Raw genomic sequence first — 20202 nt, forward strand, 5'->3', positions numbered from 1 at the left:
AAATACTCTCTCCTTGTGTGTCATGGCTTGTTTTACTAAGCCATTGGGATTATATTGGTATATGGTCTTGTTTCATTGGTGTCACTGGTGGCAAAGTCAGGCTTTCTTTGTGCAAACTTTCGCAGTAAAACCCAAACGCTCCCATCAGAGATAACAGTTATTACAAGTGTGATCAGCAATTTTCTTCATTAACCAGATTTTCTTTACCAGTCTCCGAGTTCACTCACATAAAAGGGGACGTTGGATGCATCATTTGACTTTATTTTGCACAAAATGGCCATTATATACCAATCAGCCACGACATTATGGCCACTGACAGGTGAAGTGAATAACACTGAACATTTGGTGCTCTGTTGTGTCCTGTTGAAAAATCTTGGATTTTGCCGTCCATGTTGATGAGACATAGACACCCAAATAAACGCTGTCAAACAACAAGCAAATGCCAATCCCAAATGTCATCTGCTTACCCCCACAGGAAAATTCACCCCACCACATCGCAAAAACAGCAAACAATCAGGAACATCTTGGGGAACATGACAATGTCCCAAGATGTTGATTTGACCTCCAAACTTCCTAGACCTCATTCTGATCAACAGGATGCAGTGGAACAAGTTTGATTCCCAGACGCCCCGCTGCACAACCCAGAGAACCCAAAGGATCCACTGCCACCGTCCTGCTGCCAGACCCCATAGGACACCCTGAGAGGTCCTCTGGTCCAGGCCCAATGGTTCAGAGCATTTTTGATGACATAAACCAACACAATATTAGGCAGGTGGTCATAATGTTATGCCTGATCGGTGTATACTTCTTCAGTCAGAGTAACAGGTTGTTAAAATGGAGAGACACCGTACCTATAAAAAATATCCACCCCCCATTTGGAATTTTTCCCATATCATTGCATTTCAACACTAAATTGTGGTAAAAACTAATTAGGTTTTTCTGACAAGAACTTCTCAAGAGAAAGACTCTTTCATGTCAAAGTGAAAACAGATTTCCACCAATTAATGTCAGTTAGTAAAAAGTGTAAAAAGTAACTACAGCATTGAGCCTATGTTGATACAAATCTTCTCCCAAGTCACTGTTTGCTTGCAGACTGTCACAGGTTGTGCTCCAGGTTTTTGAGCAACCAGGGAATTAATCATTGTATATACAGTCTCTCTTATCTCAGCTGCTGAAGCTTTAACTCCTTCAGAGGAATCATGGGTGTCTTGGTCGGCTCCCTCACTAGCCTCTTCCTTGCACAGTCACTCAGTTTTAGAAGACATGCCCTATTCCTTCCATTTCTAATGACAGCTTTAGCTGTATTTCAAGGGATATTCAATGACTTGGAAGGTTTTCTTACATCCATTTCCTGACTTATGCTTTTCAGGAACCTTGTTATCATCAATAATCAGTGTTCTTTTGTCGTCATGGTGCAGTTATATCCATGGGTACTGATTCAGCAGTGACTGGACCTTCCGGATTTTAATTTTAAACACATTCAACACACTCAGATGATCTCCATTTTACTGACTGCATGACTTCGAGCGCAATTTGGTTGAATCACTTTAAAGGTGGGGAATTCTTATGTAGTAACATTTTTTTTGCATTTTTTATTTTTAATTATTCAACATCTGTTTTTGCTTTGACATGCAATCGTATTTTCTGTAAATTATTGTCAAAAAAGCCTAATTGAATTTACCATACGTGTAGAAAAGCATTAAAAGTGGAAAAAGTCCAAGGGGAGTTAATTTCTTTCTATTGACACAGTATGAGGAATATAAAAAATTCTTTAGACAAAAAAATGCTTTTACCGTAAATGATTCAAGACAAGACTATTGACAGAAAACTGTTAATCATGTAAGTTAATATATTTATCACTCAGCTACTTATTTCCAACATAACAGCTGCTCATTACAGCTGTTAAATTTCATTCACTTAAACATGACATTCAACAGGTGCATTTATGTCTGACACTGTGCCATAATGAAGGACATGTGGAAATTACTCAAGAAGTGAAATTAATGCTACTGAGCAAAAATTCTCTGTGACAAATACCAAACAACTTACAAGCTTTGTTTCTAGTCCGTGTTCCATCAGCTGCAGTACCAGCAGTTTAAGATAAACTTGGCAGCAAATCAGGACCAAGCAAAGACACCTGTGTTTTCTGCATCACACATTGAATACATATAGGTTCCCATGGAAACACAACACTTCTGTAACTTACTAACATACAGCTCACACAGGTTTACAGATATAACATATTCCATTAACGAAACGAGAGTTGTTTCTGACAGCCGATTTAAATCTTAAACGTTGAACATAACCGTCTCCTGCACAGGCTAGCTGAGCAGCATAAGCTGACATGGTGATATAGCAGATTAAATCAAAAGACTTTAGGCTCCACATACCTCATTAGACCAATCATCTCACTTTGCAGTCCAGCCTTCAGGTCAGGTTGGATGTGGAGGTTAACGCCACAGATAGGTTAGTAATGAAGGAACATTTCAGCCAGTGCAACAGTGAAACTGACAGACTTTTTAATTGTTAACACCCGAACACTAGACAGGAATAACTGGATACTTAATCAATTCAGTCTTTAGCTTTGGTCTTTACAGCAGTAAGAATATTTTCTTTGTTAGCACTAGTTTTATAATCTGAAGACTGTCATCACTGGGAACACACACAAGCACACACACGTGCTAATGCTATAGCAGAAAATAGCAGCATGTCAGATGGCCTTTCAATAATTAACAGCAAAGTACAGGGTATTCCCATGTCCTCGCTGCTGTAAAGACACAGCATGTGCTTTATGTGCATTTTGCCATTTTAATTGCAACCTCTTACACAACCACTGTCTCCATACGACTGCAGAGAGAGGACACACACACATGACATTAAACTCACAGGCTGCTAGGATCAGGAGGTCGTCTTAATCAGCCAAATGAGATTTTCCTTGCAGGGAAGCAGATGGAGGAGTTTCCCCCCTTGGATTGAACGGCGCAGTGAGAGATGCCTCTCTGCAGAGTAGCTCGGCTCTCAGCAGGAGGATAAATACACCTCCTCCTGCCTCTCGGCCCTGCTGAGACCTCTAATCTCTCAATAGCTGCACCACCTCCAAAGCACACAGCTGGGATATTTTCAGCAGCTCTGCATCTCTGCCATTTGCCACGGCTCAAGGTACAATTAAAGTGGCAAAGGTGTGCTCTTTGAAGAGGTTGTGTCTTTATTCCTGGTTCAATCTGCAAAGCTGCCAAATAAGATCAAATGACCTAACTATAGGATGGATTTTTGAGAATCCTGGGGTTTCATGTCCACTATTCTGACAGACTGCAGCCTGTATGGGGCCACTGAAGGAGAAGCATTGTTCACCTCAAGAAACGATTACGTTTTTAGAAACTATGATATCAAATGCAAGGTAAAATGTGTAGTCCTGCTGCAGTACCACATCTATGAAAACACCACACTCTGTATTTTAGAATTAGATATGAAATGTCATTGTGAAAACACTGTAAAAAGACAGACATTTATAGCTAGGTTCAGTTTATAATCTCTGTTACATTCATTACTGTGTGTTTAATGTCTGCTGTTATATCTGAGCATCTGAATTCCAAATACGTAAATGTTTCCACTGTAAAGCAAACGTGCTACAATGGATATATTCCTCCAAATCGCTTGGTACACAATTTTTGGCTCTGTATAAAACTTGTAAATTTGTATTATAAAACAATGACTGTTAGAAGTTTCTTTATTTCTACATATTCACATCCCCAAAACAAAAATTCTTGAGTGTTGTTGATGGTGTCTAGCGAGCACCAATAGCCTTTAAAGCCTGGCAGACACAGTACAGATTTTCTGAAAATAGTACGATGTGTGAACTCCCACTACATGTTTATTTGGCCTTCCTGTAGCCAAAACGTACATTTTTTCTATTACTTTGCAGTCAATCAAACATTCCATTTATTGAAATTATCCTCCCCCCCCCCCCCCCCCCCCAAACAGGATGGCTGCATCTTTTACTTTGTGCAGCTCTAAATTCTGCCTATTTAAATTTGTCATGAATGTGTTGAACTTATTGTTTGCAAAACATTTTTTTATATCTTTTTTGTTAGAAAGTATATGAATCCCTTAACTGTAAGAGACATATAAATAAATATAAATGACTGAAGTGTTACTACTCTGCTGTGCTAAAAATGCACCAAACTGAAACTCCAAAACTAAGGCACAAACTGAACTACTATGTGAATCCAGCTGTTTTCAAAGATAAAAGTCCTAAAAAAAATTACTCATCTTGCAACCTGTTTTACACCCAACAGGAGACAGACACAATTAGAGATGAGTTGGTGAACACAGTGGAGCACTTAGCAGCTAAAGAGCAAGATTTTTCCTGCAGGAATTGGTAGAGAATAATAAGAGTACATTCATCAGGTGGTCAGAAACATGCATTAAAATAAATGAAAACGCTGCTCTATGTTATTTCTGCTATTTATGTTGTTAACATGCTTTTCACCCAAAACAGGAGTTTGCAGATTTGTAGTTGTCTTGCAGGTCAAATGCAGGATCACAGTATCAAATGAATTTTAAATTTCACCCTTTTTCCTTCTCTAAAATGAAACTGTAAAGCCTTTCCTAACTAAGCTTGTGTATGTGCACATAATTCACACCAAGTTAGTAATGAATAATGTAGTTCTGGCTTTCAAGACACACGTGAAAAACAGAAAGAATGCTGAGTGTTTGGGTGCAGACAGATGGCAGCAAAAAGAGAAAGAACAAAGAGAGGTGGGTAAATATTGAGAAGAGGGGAGCCATGATTTGGATTCACTGTTACCTGGTGTTAATTTTTCCTCACTGGAAACCTCATACATGTGTTATAATGACAAATAAGACACAACACGAAGATAAAAAGCTGCTATATGTGTGGGGTGAAGAACGAAATAGAAAATCATATATGATGATTTTATTCTGACAGCAGTGGTTCGGCTCCGCGGAGGCGGGAAAAGCCGACATCTTGGTGAAAAACCAAGCGGAAAGTCTGACAGATAGACAGTGAGAAGGACAAGCTGCTGGGTCCTGGTACAGCAGTCAACCACAGAGACGGAGATGGGGAGGAGTGGGAGGCCAGGCAGGCAGCACAAGAGTTCTCTCCATGGGAACAACTTCTGTAATTAGAGTTGCGTGTCAATTAAGTTCATTACAGAACTTTCCCCTTTGTGCTTTCAGAAAGCAGATGAAGTACAGATAATTATCTCTGAAGCACACCAGGGGAACATACACACTATTCCCCTGCAGTGCTGAGTTATATTGTTGAAGGTGCTGCTAAATAGGACTTAGCAGCACCTTCAACAATAACAAAACAGACTGTGGAGTTTATTACAGCAACTATTGCAAATATTCAACAACGCATAGGGGTGGACAAGTACAAATTTATTACTGACTCGTGAATAAAATCTCACTAAATGTGGTTTCTTTGATGTGTCTTTCTGGAAAAACGTCAGCATGCACCCCAGGTTTTCTATCTATATTTTTTAGGGAAAAAATATTATCTGTGTGCAGAATTTACATGCCTTATTATGTCAAAATGCTGAATTCCTTAGCTTCAAGATACTACATATACACAGCAAAAAATGTAATTGTGTTTATAGTTGTGTAAACACAAAGGGGTGGTAAAGTGGCTTATCCAGTTACCACAAGGTTGGTGCTTTCAGCAGAATTATTACTGGCTTGGAAATAAAAATCACACTAAGGTAGTTTCTTTCATCTGTTTTTTTGTCATGGTCCCCAGTTTGGGTTGCCATCTATTTTCTGGAAACCAACTGAGCAACTATATGTGCAGAATTTTTATACTTCTGTTAAATTAATCAGGTTCTAAAAACACGACAAAAAGCGTCATTGAGTCAACTCTTCCTGAAAGACTCTCAGAAGGGGTGAAGAATATTTTTGGGAATAGTTTTTGTCATTGGACAGGGAAAGCAGGGGATATATTTTTGCAGCACATCGACACTAAGTTTGGAGATAAAGTCAATACTGAAGAGATCATCCGAGCTGCCACTAGAATTTCACAGAAACTGTAGCCTTTAGAAAAGAAATAGTGCTATATATTGCCCCTGTTGACTAAGAATCTGTAAAAATCATGTTCTTAAAAGGTTAATCACCCTAACAGTCTTACTACAGAAAATCTAGAGGCATGTAAAATGCCTGAAACACTGTCTTCATTTGCTATATGCAACTGAAAATAAGATTAATCAGTGAAAAGAACCATCCTCCAAAACTAAATGGTTGGACCACTGGAGCCGGTTAGGATACATTATTTTAGTGTTAGATCTTAGCTTTGGTGTGGATGACAATAAATCCAGCTTCCTTCATTGTTTGAGCAGATATCTCTAGTTGTACAGACCAACAATGTTACCAATAGCTTCTAGAACAAATCACAAATGATTCTGAAGATGGACAAGCTGGATGTGATTCTGTGTTTGAGGGGTGACATGGAAACATCTAAGGTCATGTGGCAGATTGTCTGAAGCCTGAAAGGATTTCCACAACAAAAAAAAATGGCAGAAATGTGGCAATTAAAATGCCTGGCTATGACAGTAACCAACATGTCAGCATTCAGAAGGCCAACAGCTGGTTCTTATCTTTCCCTTGTCATTTGTGGCATCGTGTCATTAAAATAAAGCTGCATTTTAAGTTGGTTTGATAGTCACTGGTCAAAGGAGTGCTGTCTGATCAAAGTCCTTTAAATCCACACCTGACAAGGGTTTGAATTAACTAATTAACTCAAAAACTTTAGTGCAAACTTGGTTCAATTTAACCTTTTGTAAAACTCAGAGAAGACCTTTCACATAAAGATAGATTCTTCTATTCGCTAACTGAACATGTAAGCCATCTTTGTGTTGCTCTTAGAACTATTTGACATGTTCAACTCAAAAACGATAATAATTAGCCTTTTCTTTTCTCCACAAAAGAATATTTATTAACTGCTGCTTCCCACAGATGGCTGGATGTGTTTTCGAGTGCTGGCTGATGCAGCAGTAACAGGCTGCGTGGTTTGTTCAAGGCTCTACCTCGCTGGGGAGGTTTGACAATAATTAGACTAGCTGAGCCTAATTACCACCATCCACACTCAGAGAACGAGAGCTTTCTTGATGTGGGGCACATTTGGACTCATGTCTTTCAAAGACAGGTGCCTGCTGTAGTTGTGGGTGGGAGGGAAGAAGAAGAAAAAACACAGAAGAGACGGAGGCTCAGCTGTGGTGAAACAGCTACAGGGGGATGACTGTTGTCAGGGAGGCAACCACTATCCTAGAGTATATAAAAAAAAGAATGAGAAGAACAGAAACCATACTTTTGGGGAGCTATTGACGAACCTGCCAACTCAATTCCAACTTTTCCTTAAATAACTAAAAAACTTCCAAAAAAGATCCCTTTACCATGTCCATTCCACCAGATTATTATAGAACAGACACATTTTCTCAGCTCAACTTACCACGTTATCAAGACCACATTGATCCACTCCATCAGCTAGGCTTAGACAGTAACACAGCATTATGTAATGCTGCTGTATTTTATACATCATGAAGGCATGATCTTTACTGATACAGTTACCTTCCATTTGTTCTGAAACCACTAAACCAAAATCCCATCTATGTAAGCCACATTTCCACCCATTTCTGGAGGTGTTGCATCACCACAACAATTAACCTTCTTATTTTTTTTCCCATGAACCCCCTATGGACATTGTGCAGACGTAGATGGGTATGTGCAAGACAAATTGACTATTTTACCTTTTAAATAAGATTTCCCGCTGATGACGCCATCACTATACCACTGTGTGCTTCAAGTCCTACTAAATTAAATTATGGGTTTCCAATGCTCTTTGTTTGGTGGAAACACACAGTCTAGCTCTGTTCTGCTCAAGTGGCCCCTCAAAATGCTCTGTTAATGTAATTTATTGTAGCACACAACACAAGCCCTGTGTCAATAGGTCATCACAGAATGAAACAGCCAGACAGGCAACTAAATATGGAGACATGGGACTCCCTGTTTAAGGGGTTCACATCTGAAAATAGAGGGAATCTGCTAGCATGAACACAGTGCACATCTGTTCACTGCAAGAAAGTTATAGCAAAGAGTGAGTAACATGAAATCGATATTCTCCTGGGTGGCCTCCAAATACCTCTGCAATTATGCCTCAAGTGCATCACTTACTGTGCACAGTGGAGGACACCATACAACTCTGTAGCACTTCATACTACAGTCAGACTATATGCTTGTCTTCTTGCCAAATACCCTGGTCTGAAGTAATAGCAACATAAAAATTCAATACTCCATCAATGCAATTTAAAAAAAAAAAAAAAAGTGTAATAGAATATTAATTAGTTTCAGTTAAATGCATCAAGTGCAATCTGCCATGAAAATATAAAAACTAAAAAGCAAAGTTCGATTACAAAAGACAAATGTTGAGAATGTTGTGACATGGTTTAATTTAAATGCAACATTTTTCTCTTGGCCTTTATAATATATAATATTTATAAAGTATCTACATTATTAAAGATGGTCAATACTTGTTAATAGTGACTGAAATTAAACATTTGATCTTTTTGACCTGTATTGCCAAACCGTAGGCTTTTTTTCTCCCCTTTCGTAGCTGAACAGGATAATGGATCCAAACACACCTCTGTTTGCAGGAAACAGAGGCTGTAATACAAAGATGCATCGTCACTTTCTCCCGCTGTACAAAAGTGAAGCTAAAGTGAAGTCACATGGCTGCTGTTATGGAGAGCTGGTGATGTAATTTCCAACCAGAGAGTATAAAGTAGTGAGCAGGTTTGGAGAATTCATTTAGTCCAGCTGCAGCAAACCTGACTGGACACTTGCTGTATATGAATCATTTTCTAAATAGAGAAGACTACTGTCTGCTAGTTATCTTGCTAGCAAGCCACATATCAGCTGCTTTCCCCCACAGATCGGTTTTGTGAGTCGGACAGGAGGCAGGATCTTGATATCACATCTCCAGGGACACTCAATTACTGCGACTACTGGGACTCTGACTGCAAATTAATTTACCAGCGATGAGATTGCCACTTCAGACATAGTTGTGTTTCATTTAAGGGGAGCAGACATGTATGTTACTCATAATGTACAGTCCGTGATGGAAACAGCTTGTAGACTGATTGAAAAGCTCCAGGTAACAACCTGAAAAAGCTGAGTGAGAGAACTCCAAAAGTAATCACAAAGCAAAAGGAGGAAACCTTTGAAGAATCTAAAATTTTAACCCTATTTTTTGCTTTGTGTAATTTAATAGCTGTGATGCTTTTAGTTTTATTTCAATGCAGAAAAATCTTTTTTTTTTTTTTTTTTTTAAAAAAGAAAAACACTTAAATGTGTCAGTATGGGGCTGTACAGTGGGCTTGATGGTCACCTCACAGCTAGAAGATCCTGATTCGCAGGGATCTTTCTGCATGGAGTTTACATGTTCTCCCTGAGAACAGTACAAAAACATACAGAGATTAATTGGTAACTCTAAATTGTCCGTAGGTGTGAATGTGGATGTGATTGTTAGTGTCTATGTGTAGCCCTGCAATAGACTGGTGACCTGTCCAGGTGTCCCCTGCCTTCACCCTCAGTCAGCTGGGATAGACTCCAGCCCCCCATGACCCTAATGAGGATTAAGTGGTGTATAGATAATGGATGGATGGATGTGTCAGTATGTCCAGATTTTTGACAAAATGTGGTGAAATGTTGGGAAGTTATTAAAGTATAAAGAACCCACACAAGCTGCTATGAACTAAACTGATGCGTAGCTGCAACAGCATCCCATCATGCTGCACTCTGACCTCGGTCAGTTTCTGTAGGAAGCATCTGTTCTTCAGCAAGTTCACGTCATAGATTGGAGTTTGTTTGCCAGCATGTTTAGCATTTCACAAGCATTAATCAGCATTGTTCCATTAAAGTTAACTTGGATTTGTCTGCGTTGGAATATAACAACACTGCCATTGCCATCCAACATAATGATATAAAGCTAGAGACCATACAGAAGATAGTCCGAACTATTTTCAGCCTATTTTTCCTCACCTGTGTTCTCACTTCCTGCACCTTTATTAATCCCTTGTCTTGTGCCAAATTAATCAATGCACTAGTGTATCACCAGTCTGACAGCAATATGCTGCAGTAATTGTAATCTGTAGCAGAGACAGATGCTGTATAAAATGGTAAATGGCAAGAGGAACCCGAGGGGTTTAATATGGAGAAAATGGAGACAAATGTCTTCAGCTTTCAGCAAATTAAAGGTTTGATTCTCTGAACACATTCTAATGAGCAGCTAATCCCATTCCCAATTATGTTTTGTCATATATCAGAACACACTGATTATGTGTGTCTGTATATTTTTTGCATTCGTTTAAAGGTTGCAAATCCCTCCTTTGTCAGCCGACAGAAGCTCTTAAAGGTTTTCATTTCACTCCTTTTTTCGCATCCATCTTCTGCTAACTGGAGAAACATTTTTGTATTGTAATGTGACACATGAAAAGGACATTTTTCTAAATTTGTCACACATCCACCCTATAATAGATACTGTAAGCTTCCAAGAGTAGGCCAAGAATATTTTTATAAATGTTCTCACACAGTGCAACCAAGTACTTATTTATGAGTTTATGCTCATATTTGAACACCCCAGTGGCATGCTGAGCACTCCGTATGCTTTACAGTATATTCTAGAGTGTAAATTGTCAGCATTGTCTCAGCTGTTCCAGATCCAACACACCTTTTTTTCCAGTTTTACAGTCACAGATGTGCAAATGATGCGTTTGTCCTCCGAGAGGAACAAAAGCATCCAGTGTTTCAATAGACGCATCAAAGCAACAACTTCCATGCTGATGTGACAGCACCCTCTAGAGTCTGGTCACGGTAACAGCCAGAAGGGACACATAGAAGGGCATGTTAGCTTACTACTGAATGTTATTTTCTTTTACTGCCAAATAAAGGAGGGGAAACTGTCATTGTTACACTGCAGGCTCAAAGTGGAAATGCTCAGCCTTTGCACCGACTGCTTTTTTCACTCAAATGTTGAATAACAACATATAAAAATACCATATGAACATGTCAACAACGGAAAAAAAAAACACATACACACACAAACAAACACTTGATTTTACCAGAGCAGACAGCAAACAACCACAACAGTCCCTCTGAATGTCAACAGAACCAGGACTGGTCAAAAACCCACAGACAGGAGGCTGGGGCCGACAGATGGGTCAACAAAACATGGGATTTTTAACACAGGTCATCATCAGAACCATGACAAGCTTAGCGTAGTGATTTTACACCAAACCACACTTTCCGCAGCCTTCATGCATTTCTTACTTTCACCCAAACTATGATCTTTCTCAAGTCCTTCCAAATCTTAACCATAGCATCGTAATATAATAAAAGCGTTTATTTTCTAGCAGCAGCACCTCTTGCAGCCTATTTGATGTTTAAAACAAACAAAAAAATACATAAAGGTGTTCATGTTGAAGCAGATAAGCTTGTTAAGCAATATGTGAAAGGGAATGTCACTAGCAAAACTAAAATCAATAAACAGACGTAAACAAACTTGCTCCAAAACAAGGTGGAGTAGCATTAAAATGGTTCCATATACAAATGTAGTTCCTTAATCATAATATTTTATGGATTTTAATCTCTAGCATGTAAAATGAAGAATTCAAACTATGTACTTTTAACACCTGGAGCTACAATTCGGAAAGTTAAATTAGCAGAATTTGAAGTTTTAAGAACAGTGGGTTTCTTTTGTAACTTGACCGCCAATTATTTCTGATTTTACTTACAAGACTTACAGTAAAACACTTCTCTAAATCCTTACAGAGATCAGTGTGATGCCATACAAAGTTTAAAACACTAGTGTACATGCCTGAGATGTCCAGCAGAGGACAGTGTTTACAAGAGGGTTTCATTCCAATAGCTATGAGGAATCAGAAAAAGGGAGGAAAGGCTGCAGGGATTTCCATACAAAATCACCATTTCTCTTGCAGTTTCACTTGAAAACATGTTGCAATTTCCTTGCTGTCATGTTTAATAAATCCCCCCCCCCCCCTTCACACTAGTTTTGAAATTTCATCGTGCACATCACTGAAAACCACTGCAGCAGATCACAGGAAGCTGTGACCAAAACCCCAAAATGCTGAGTGTCGGTCTAATGAGAGCAGGCATGACGGTATGTAGAGTTTGTAAAGACTTTGCAGAGGCTACTGCAGGATGCAAACCTTGTATCAGCAGCAAGAATCCAGAAGCTCAACTGTCAAAGAATACAAAGGCTTGAAAAGGCAGCTGAAGACAGAAACAGAGAACATAAAGTCAAGGCAGCTGCTTTAAACACCTGAATACGAAGTGTTTCATTCTCTCAGAAGACTTGATGTATTGCAAATGTCAGACTTTATCACTAATCTTTTGTGTTGCACATGTAAATAAAAGGAGTCAAGATTAAAACGGCTTTCTGTATAGAAAACAAAATGTATGTGCAGCATGAAAATATGTTGGAATAAAAGCTAAAAGAACTTTTGTCTTATTGTTATGTGTTGATCTCAAATTCTAATCACCAAAGTAGCTGATGAAAGACCTTACAGCTGCACTTATCACTGTTTCTATAACAATGAACTGGATGATGCCATGCAATGTTAAAAGGGCCTTTAGTAATGACAAATCCACTAACAATTCTCACCAGACAAGACAGATCTGTCAGTCTAGCATCAATTCCAAGTGACTCCAAGCCCACTGCTCTGCACAATTTCCAGATTATTGTTCTAACAAACCTGTTAGCTCATTCTCTCTGCTCTGATCTGCTTCCTGGGTTCGACAATTTCTTAGTTCTTAACAATAGAAGGAACAGTTTAAAAGACATCCTTCCAACATCCTGTTTTTGTTCCTTACAATGATGACAGAAGACACTTCTATAGTGTGTAAAAATAATTCAGAGTGGCACTGTCAGCATATTGTGGTGTGTAATTCACTCTCCAGAACTGCAATTAAAATACAGAGTCACACTTATGAGGAAAAATAGTGAATTATCTGCAAAATACAAGCCGTGTCAGATTTCAAAATACAGTATATGTGGAAATTCTAATTTTACAGACTGAAACATCAGACATCTGCAATTAATATTTGCATTTGACTTCAGTGTGGATAATTGCGTTGACCTTTTAATTCCAGCCATGTATGAAGTGGGTGATAATTCATATGCAGCACAGACGCCACCAGGCTCTAATACATACTAATGAAATACGCAAAGACGAGCAATGGTATCTCTAAGATCCTGCAAGTTATTGGAATTGCTCTGTTGCTGCTGTGCAACCGCTTTATCCGCCTGGCTATTATTGGCCACACGATGTCCCGCCATAAATTACATCTGATCAAAATGACACATGCAGAGATGCAGCTGGTGGAGCTTTGTTATTACATTTCAGGACACAAAATGTTAATAAGTGCAAACGCAGTTAATTTCAGCCAGACGTATGCAGAGAAAAGCCCCAGCAGAGGAAAATATACAAGTTACTGGTGAAAAATAAGAAGTAAGCAACAGGGGGTTTATGGGTTCCTTGAAGAAATACCATGTTTGTTTCTTACAACAATATGGCAGGAAAATGCTCAAGCAGAGTCGGTGGAATGAAAGAACATTAAGTGTAGGAGGCATCAGGGGAACACAGGGGAGACCAGAAATGTGTGTTTTTAAATTGTTAACAGTTTTTGAAGTCGTTTAGGCAAAAGTCCACACACAAAATACAAAACTGCATGAAAAATGAAACACTACAAACCATCCAAACACTCCCAAAAATTAAATATTTCTGCCAAAACACAAATTTATATGTATACACTCCTGTACAAACCAACTACACATTACGAATGTGACCTCAGCATTCATCAGGCTTCTTTTCATGTTCTTCAGCTACATGCAGTTTTGTGCCAAAGTGTCCTCTGCATTGTCTGAGCTGTCACAGAAACTCTCATTTCCACTGTTCCAAGAAACAGCTCGAGAATCCCAATTAGAAAACCCCAAACTCACTCCTATGATAAAGACACAGAGTGAAACAGACGCTTCTGTTAATAAGTAGGCAGGTTTTGTTACTTACTGATGTTGCAGAATTAATGCTGACTGAATGTTGCTACTGAGCGCTCCTCATTAAGTGGATGTCATTCCCTCTTTGCCCCCTCCAATGACAGGGCTCTTTTTCTTTTGCTAAGAGGTTTCCACGGTTCCTTTGTGAGCCTTTGAGTCAGAAATTAAATCGTCATTTTTCCAGGAGATTTACTTCCCGGTGGCAGACAGAATAGCAGAGTGAAAGCGAGGCTTAGCTTCCCGTGTGTTATCCTTTTGTGCCTCTGTTGCTTGGACTTCCTTTCTTCCCTCCTGTGTTTCCCACCTTTAATGACTGTTGCCACGCCCTCATTATCACCTGTGTCTTGTTTCCTCAATAGTTCTCGGTGTATTTATAGTCCTGAGGCTTCCTTCATCAGTTACCAGTTTATCTATTCATCTGCCTTTTGTCTGTTCAGCCCTGGTATTTACATATACTTTGGATTCTGTCTGTTGAATTAGTTTTAGTTGGAACACTAATGCTCAGGTGACTTTAGTATTTCCTGACAGCTCCTGAACACACCACCATTGAACTGGGTCGACTCCTCCCATGTTCCAGCCCCTGATTGAGGGGATTTAAAGCATCATGGTTGCCTTTAGCCTCTGTGACTCTGAGGTAGATGATTTCTTTAAAGATTGTTTATGTTTCATTTTTGTTCATTCTTACTCACATACAGATTAAGGTACATTTGTTTGACCGTCTCCTGGTTGCCTCATTATAATAGTATCTGCTTGGCTGAGGTTTTGCACTACTTTATGCTATTCTCTCCTCAGGCACCTCCAGATATCCAGCATTCAGTCCATCCATCCATCCATTATCTATACACCGCTTCATCCTCATTAGGGTCGCGAGGGGGCTGGAGTCTATCCCAGCTAACCTGGACAGATCACCAGTCTGTCGCAGGGCTACGTATAGAGACAAACAATCACACTCACATTCACACCTACGGACAATTTAGAATAATCAATTAACCTCAGCATGTTTTTGGACTGTGGGATGAAACCAGAATACCCGGAGAAAATCAGTACATGCACAGGGAGAACATGCAAACTCCATGCAGAAAGATCCCAGGAAGGCTGGGACACGAACCACAGATCTTCTAGCTGCAAGGCGACAGTGCTAACCACCAATCCACTGTGCAGTCCCAGCATTCAGTCAATTATTCAAAAATAATTTCTTCTGATTTTAACCATCTCTGTCTTGTCTCCGTTAATGTACTTGTGTGAGCTGTGTATGACTAGGGTGGTATTTCAGGTTTAATATAATGGTGTTGTCAGGTTTGCTCGGTTCTGCTCCTGCTCCATCCATTTCTCTTCTTGCCCCGCCACAAATGGTATTGTTTTCCTGGATCACCAATTAGTTTTTATTCCCCTGCCAGCCTGTGAGTCACATTTTGGAGGAAATTTAGTTAGTTTCTTTATCAATTTCACCTGCTTTCTGTCTGCTTGCCTGCCTATTTTCTAATTCCTTACTAACAGTATGGACTGGCCACTATGGACCCAACAGGCACCTCATTTGAAGATTCGTTTTTCTGTTGATTAGATTCCCTTGTTTGCCGTTGTGGGGAATAGAAATGGGGCCACTAGTGGGGAACGTTAAGATGCTGCTCTGTCAGTGGCATGCAGAGAAGTTTTCATCGATTTGTGGCTATAAAACTCCTTCACTGAGTGGCTCAAGGATTTTCTGGACGCCATCCTCCTGAGTGTGTCTGCCTTTTCTAATTTTGGTGAAGCGTTTAGGAAATCGGATCTGATCTAAATGCAGATTGTGTCTTTATTCTGCAGCCGTTGCATTGTGCCATCAACATAAACTTCATTATGATAGGTTAAAGCAAAAACCTCATCTATTGCCACTTTTAAATTAAATTTAATAACTTATTTGCACGAACATCTCTTTTTCCAGCTCAACGGGAAACTTGGTGTCCAGCAACACAGGAAGTACAGTTTTTTATGCTGTGTATAGAGCTGCTGTTTTACCTGTTTCTCAAAGAACAGCAGGTAAGCTGCTTTCTGCTGCAGGTGACAGACAGATGCACCTATTGTCACGTTGTCATTCTTGTCATTGTACGTGAGCCAACAGTCCATCACATCACCTGGAGGACAACCTTGTTAGTGGTGAGTCTGAAAACAATGGAGGTCCTTAAACCTTCAAATCTCACTTCAGCAAATGCAGCTGAAAACAGAACCAAATGCTTCACATGTAGAAACATTTCATCTGACTGAATTTGAAGTGTTTGTGATTTCATTTTCATGGATATTTCAGAATAAATTAAAGACTCGGATGCTGATGTTATACTCCGGCTTCCTCCCACAGTCCAAAAACATGCTGAAGGTAATTGGTAATTCTAAATTGTCCCTACATGTGAATGTGAGTGTGATTGTTTGTCTGTATATGTAGCCCTGCAACAGACTGGTGATCTGTCCAGGTTAGCTGCGATAGACTCCAGCCCCCTTGCGACCCTAATGAGGATGAAGCCGTGTATAGATAATGGATGGATAGATGGATGGATGTTGGCATTACTCAGTGTTTGGTCATTTTGAAATTCTGGTATTGTTTACTGTATGCATGAAGGTATTTTTGCAAATATTAACTGTCATGCCCTCTGTTTGCCTGGACAGCAGCACAGGAGCCCAGGTCCTCTGTTTCCCATCACACCTCTACTATAAAAGCAAAGCACAGACGTCCACTTACAGCCAAATGTTTGACAGCCTACTTCCAGTCACTCCACAGTTTTTCATACTTGTGAGGACACGACTAATCCCTGTTAGCTCTGACTGCATCTCCCTCAGCTACCCTGCAACTCTTACTGGAGTCTCTCATTACCAGGTCTTCCCCTTGTAGAAACTTCAGCCTCAGCTCATTTCCCCAGATCTCCAGTCTGCTCCTGCTCCTACCTCAAACTAAACCAGCTCAGCCTTCAAGCCCAATCTACAGCCCATCCTCTGACTCCTGCCTGCCCAGTCCACTCTCATATCCAAGCCACAGGTGAGCCAACCGCCTCCTAACCCATTTGTTGGTTTGCTTCCACCCTCCAGTAGATTCCAAGTTTAATCCTATTAAAATCACTGTGCAGTAAACTTCTTTTGTACCATTAGCTTGGAACTCTGTGCAGAGAAAAAATGGTGCAACGAGCTGGAAGAGACCATATCAACTGGAAAGTAAAACTTTCTAAACTCTATTTGACTGTAATGATATAAAAAAATAATTGTGTGATCAGACTTTCCCTGAATGACATTAAATCACAGAACTCCGGATACAACAATCGATGATTCGGTGCTATTTTTGTTAAATTGTCATGTACTGGATTTATTTGTGCTTTTATGTAATAAATTCATACAAAACATTAAACATTGACTCAAATACATTCAGACAAACTGGTTGTTCATCAACAATAATCTCAGTTGTCACACAGAAAATATCAAACAGAAATGATCAAACTATGGATTACAAGACTTCAATTAATGATTATTGCATGCTGATTATTTTCTCTGTGAATCATTATGAGCGTAAAATGTCAGAAAATGCTAAAACAAACAAACATTTGAAGCCCCCACAGCTCAACAATTCAACAGTGTGAATCCAAAACCCACAAAAACATTCAGTTACTTGACAGATATGAAAAATAAAACCAAGAAATGTTTCAAAAGCTAAATGCAGATTTGCAAATGACTAAAACCTTAAAGAATCAATCAGTTCTGTCATCATCTGACTAATTAATGCTGCAACTACAGAAGTAAACTCTATATCATGAACTTAAATCAGGACTGAACATGAACTGACCCTCAGACACTGGAATTACTCTATTTGAGTTTTAAGAACTTTGCAGTCTCCCTATCACCATAAACATCAAGTCCATAGTTTGAAAACCGAACTCCAGCATGTATGGGCTCAGTGAATGTGGTCTGGACTCTGTAGAGGAGAGTCATGGTTTCAGAGACGCTGTAGAAAGACAGAATACCTGCACTGTGATCCAGATAAACTCCGACTGTGGAGGACTGAGGACCAGAGATGTGAGTTGGAGTGTTGTTGTATAAAAATGAATAACCGTGGATGTAACAATACAAAGACCAAGATCTGTCATTTTGTCCAAATTCACATTCATCTGAGGTTCCAGTTTTGCAGATTTTCTTATATGCGACCGACACACCAACTTCGTCTCCGCTCCACTTCACCTCCCAGTAACAACGTCCAGTCAGGCTCTCTTTACTCAGGACCTGACAACATCTAATGAATCTGTCTGGATGATCAGGATAATATTGTCCTTCATCCATTAATGTTACTTTTCTGTCTCCATCAGATAATTCTAGCTCTCTGTGTGCTGTGTTTGGATCCAGAGTGATCTCTCTTGAATATTTTAAGAACTCATCTCTGGTCTTTGGTTCTGGCTCTGGCAGTAGAACATCCACTTCAGTGATTGTCAGTGAGATGTTTGTCCACGTGTCCCTCAGAACGTCCTGCATTTGATCTCTGAGCTCTTTCACAGCTGCCGTCCCGTCCTCAAAGTGTCTCTGAGGATGGATGTTCATGCTGGATGCGTGAGTGGACTCACTGAGTGCTGACACTGAGGAGTAGCTGTGGAGAAACTGGCTGTGATCTGGTGTATTTGAGAACTGCTTCAGCTCAGCTTCTTTCTCCTTCAGATAACTGATCTCCTGCTCCAGCTTCTCCTCAAGCTCTTTGACTCGACTCACTTCAGTCTCCTGCTGGGATCTGATCTGCTGCTTCACATCAGAGATTCTTTTCTGAATGAGATGAATCATCTGGGTGAACATCTCCTCACTGTCCTCCACTGTTTTATCAGCTGAGACTTTGATGGCCTCCAGCTTCTCCTGCTTCTTCGTCCTTTCTGCTGCTGCTGGGACTGTTTCATGGCCTTCATGTTCATCCATTGTGCAGAGATAACAGATCAACTGCTGATCAGTGCAACAGAAAACCCTCATCACCTCATCATGACGAGAGCAGATGTTCTCCTGGAGGTTCTTGGAGGGCTCCACCAGCTGATGTTCCTTCAGTTGAGCCAAATCGTAGTGAAGTTGGAGGTGATTTTCACAATAAGAAGTCAAACAGACCAGACAGGACCTGAAAGCCTTCATCTTCCTGCCAGTGCAGACATCACAGGCTACATCTTCAGCTCCAGCATAGCAGTGATCAGCAGCAGCAGCTTGGAGTCCGGTCTTCTTCATCTCCTCCACTAATTCTGCCAACGTGACGTTTTTCTCCAGGTCAGGCCTCGGCGTGAAAATCTTCCTGCACTGATGGCAGCTGTAGATTCTCTTACCATCCTCACCATCCTCTCCATCCCATTGTGTTTTAATACAGTCCATGCAGTAGCTGTGTCCACAGGAAGTAGTGACCGGATCCTTCAGTAGATCCAGACAGATGTAACAAGAGAGTTTCTCTGAATCCAGCTGATTTCGTTGCTGCGCCATTTCTCCTCTCAGTCACACAGACTGTTAAGTTTGACTTCCTCGTACCTGAAGCTAGTTTGAGCTCTGATCTACAAATCATGGGTTCCTGCAGTGAATGGGGCCTGTCAGCTCTTCTTCAGGGTGCAGATCTGAAGGGGAGGAACCAGGAAATGTGTGGACAGAGTGGAGGTGCTGTGGTTGCAGGGCAGGAAGAAGAAGTAGGTTATTAGGTTGAGGTTGATTCCAGGAAGAGCAGAGAGAAGATGAGTGTTAAACCTTTTTACAGCAGAGCTCATTTCTCATACAACCCTCAGACGGCAGTTTAAAAAACTTACTTAGATTTCCTCAGTCATATAAAATATGCTTGTCAAAAAAGCAGCAATGAAACTATTAAATGTTCACATTATTTAGACTTTGGCTGAGTTGCTTTTTTTAACCGACGTCCATCCTGATCACAACTGACAATTTTAAGCCTTTATATGCAGTTTGTTTATGTAATGACACTGTTATTTATTATGAAAACAAATATAAAAATATTTATTTTTAATATCGTCAGTGGTAAATTATAAATTCTGTCTTTTGATTATCACAATCAGGAATATATCAAAGATTACTTACATTGAATCTGATGTTTTATGAAAAAACAGGACATAAAAATTATCTTTTTATATTATTTTTCTGCTTTCATTTCC

At 39.8% G+C, this 20202-nt stretch overlaps 2 protein-coding genes across 2 annotated transcripts in view; both read right to left on the reverse strand.

The window, feature by feature from the left end:
* cdk18 (cyclin dependent kinase 18) overlaps positions 1-14254 on the reverse strand; it is a 79024-nt gene extending 64770 nt beyond the window's left edge. Inside the window, exon 1 of the mRNA XM_023292033.3 lies at positions 14097-14254. The gene's annotated coding sequence lies outside the window, so the exon portion shown is untranslated. The remainder of the gene's footprint in view (positions 1-14096) is intronic.
* Positions 14255-17412: 3158 nt separating this feature from the next.
* Positions 17413-19586, reverse strand: LOC111583122 (tripartite motif-containing protein 16-like). Its single transcript, XM_035958056.2, has one exon. The coding sequence runs from the start codon at positions 19529-19531 to the stop codon at positions 17903-17905; it is 1629 nt and encodes a 542-aa protein (XP_035813949.2). The 5' UTR covers positions 19532-19586; the 3' UTR covers positions 17413-17902.
* Between the last annotated feature and the right edge of the window lie 616 nt (positions 19587-20202).

This window comes from Amphiprion ocellaris, chromosome 5, assembly GCF_022539595.1.
Source record: "Amphiprion ocellaris isolate individual 3 ecotype Okinawa chromosome 5, ASM2253959v1, whole genome shotgun sequence".
Classification (NCBI taxonomy): Eukaryota; Metazoa; Chordata; class Actinopteri; family Pomacentridae; genus Amphiprion; species Amphiprion ocellaris.

Bases quoted from the DNA above. Each gene is read 5' to 3' on its own strand.
- LOC111583122 (XM_035958056.2), bottom strand. From the start codon at position 19,531: ATGGCGCAGCAACGAAATCAGCTGGATTCAGAGAAACTCTCTTGTTAC.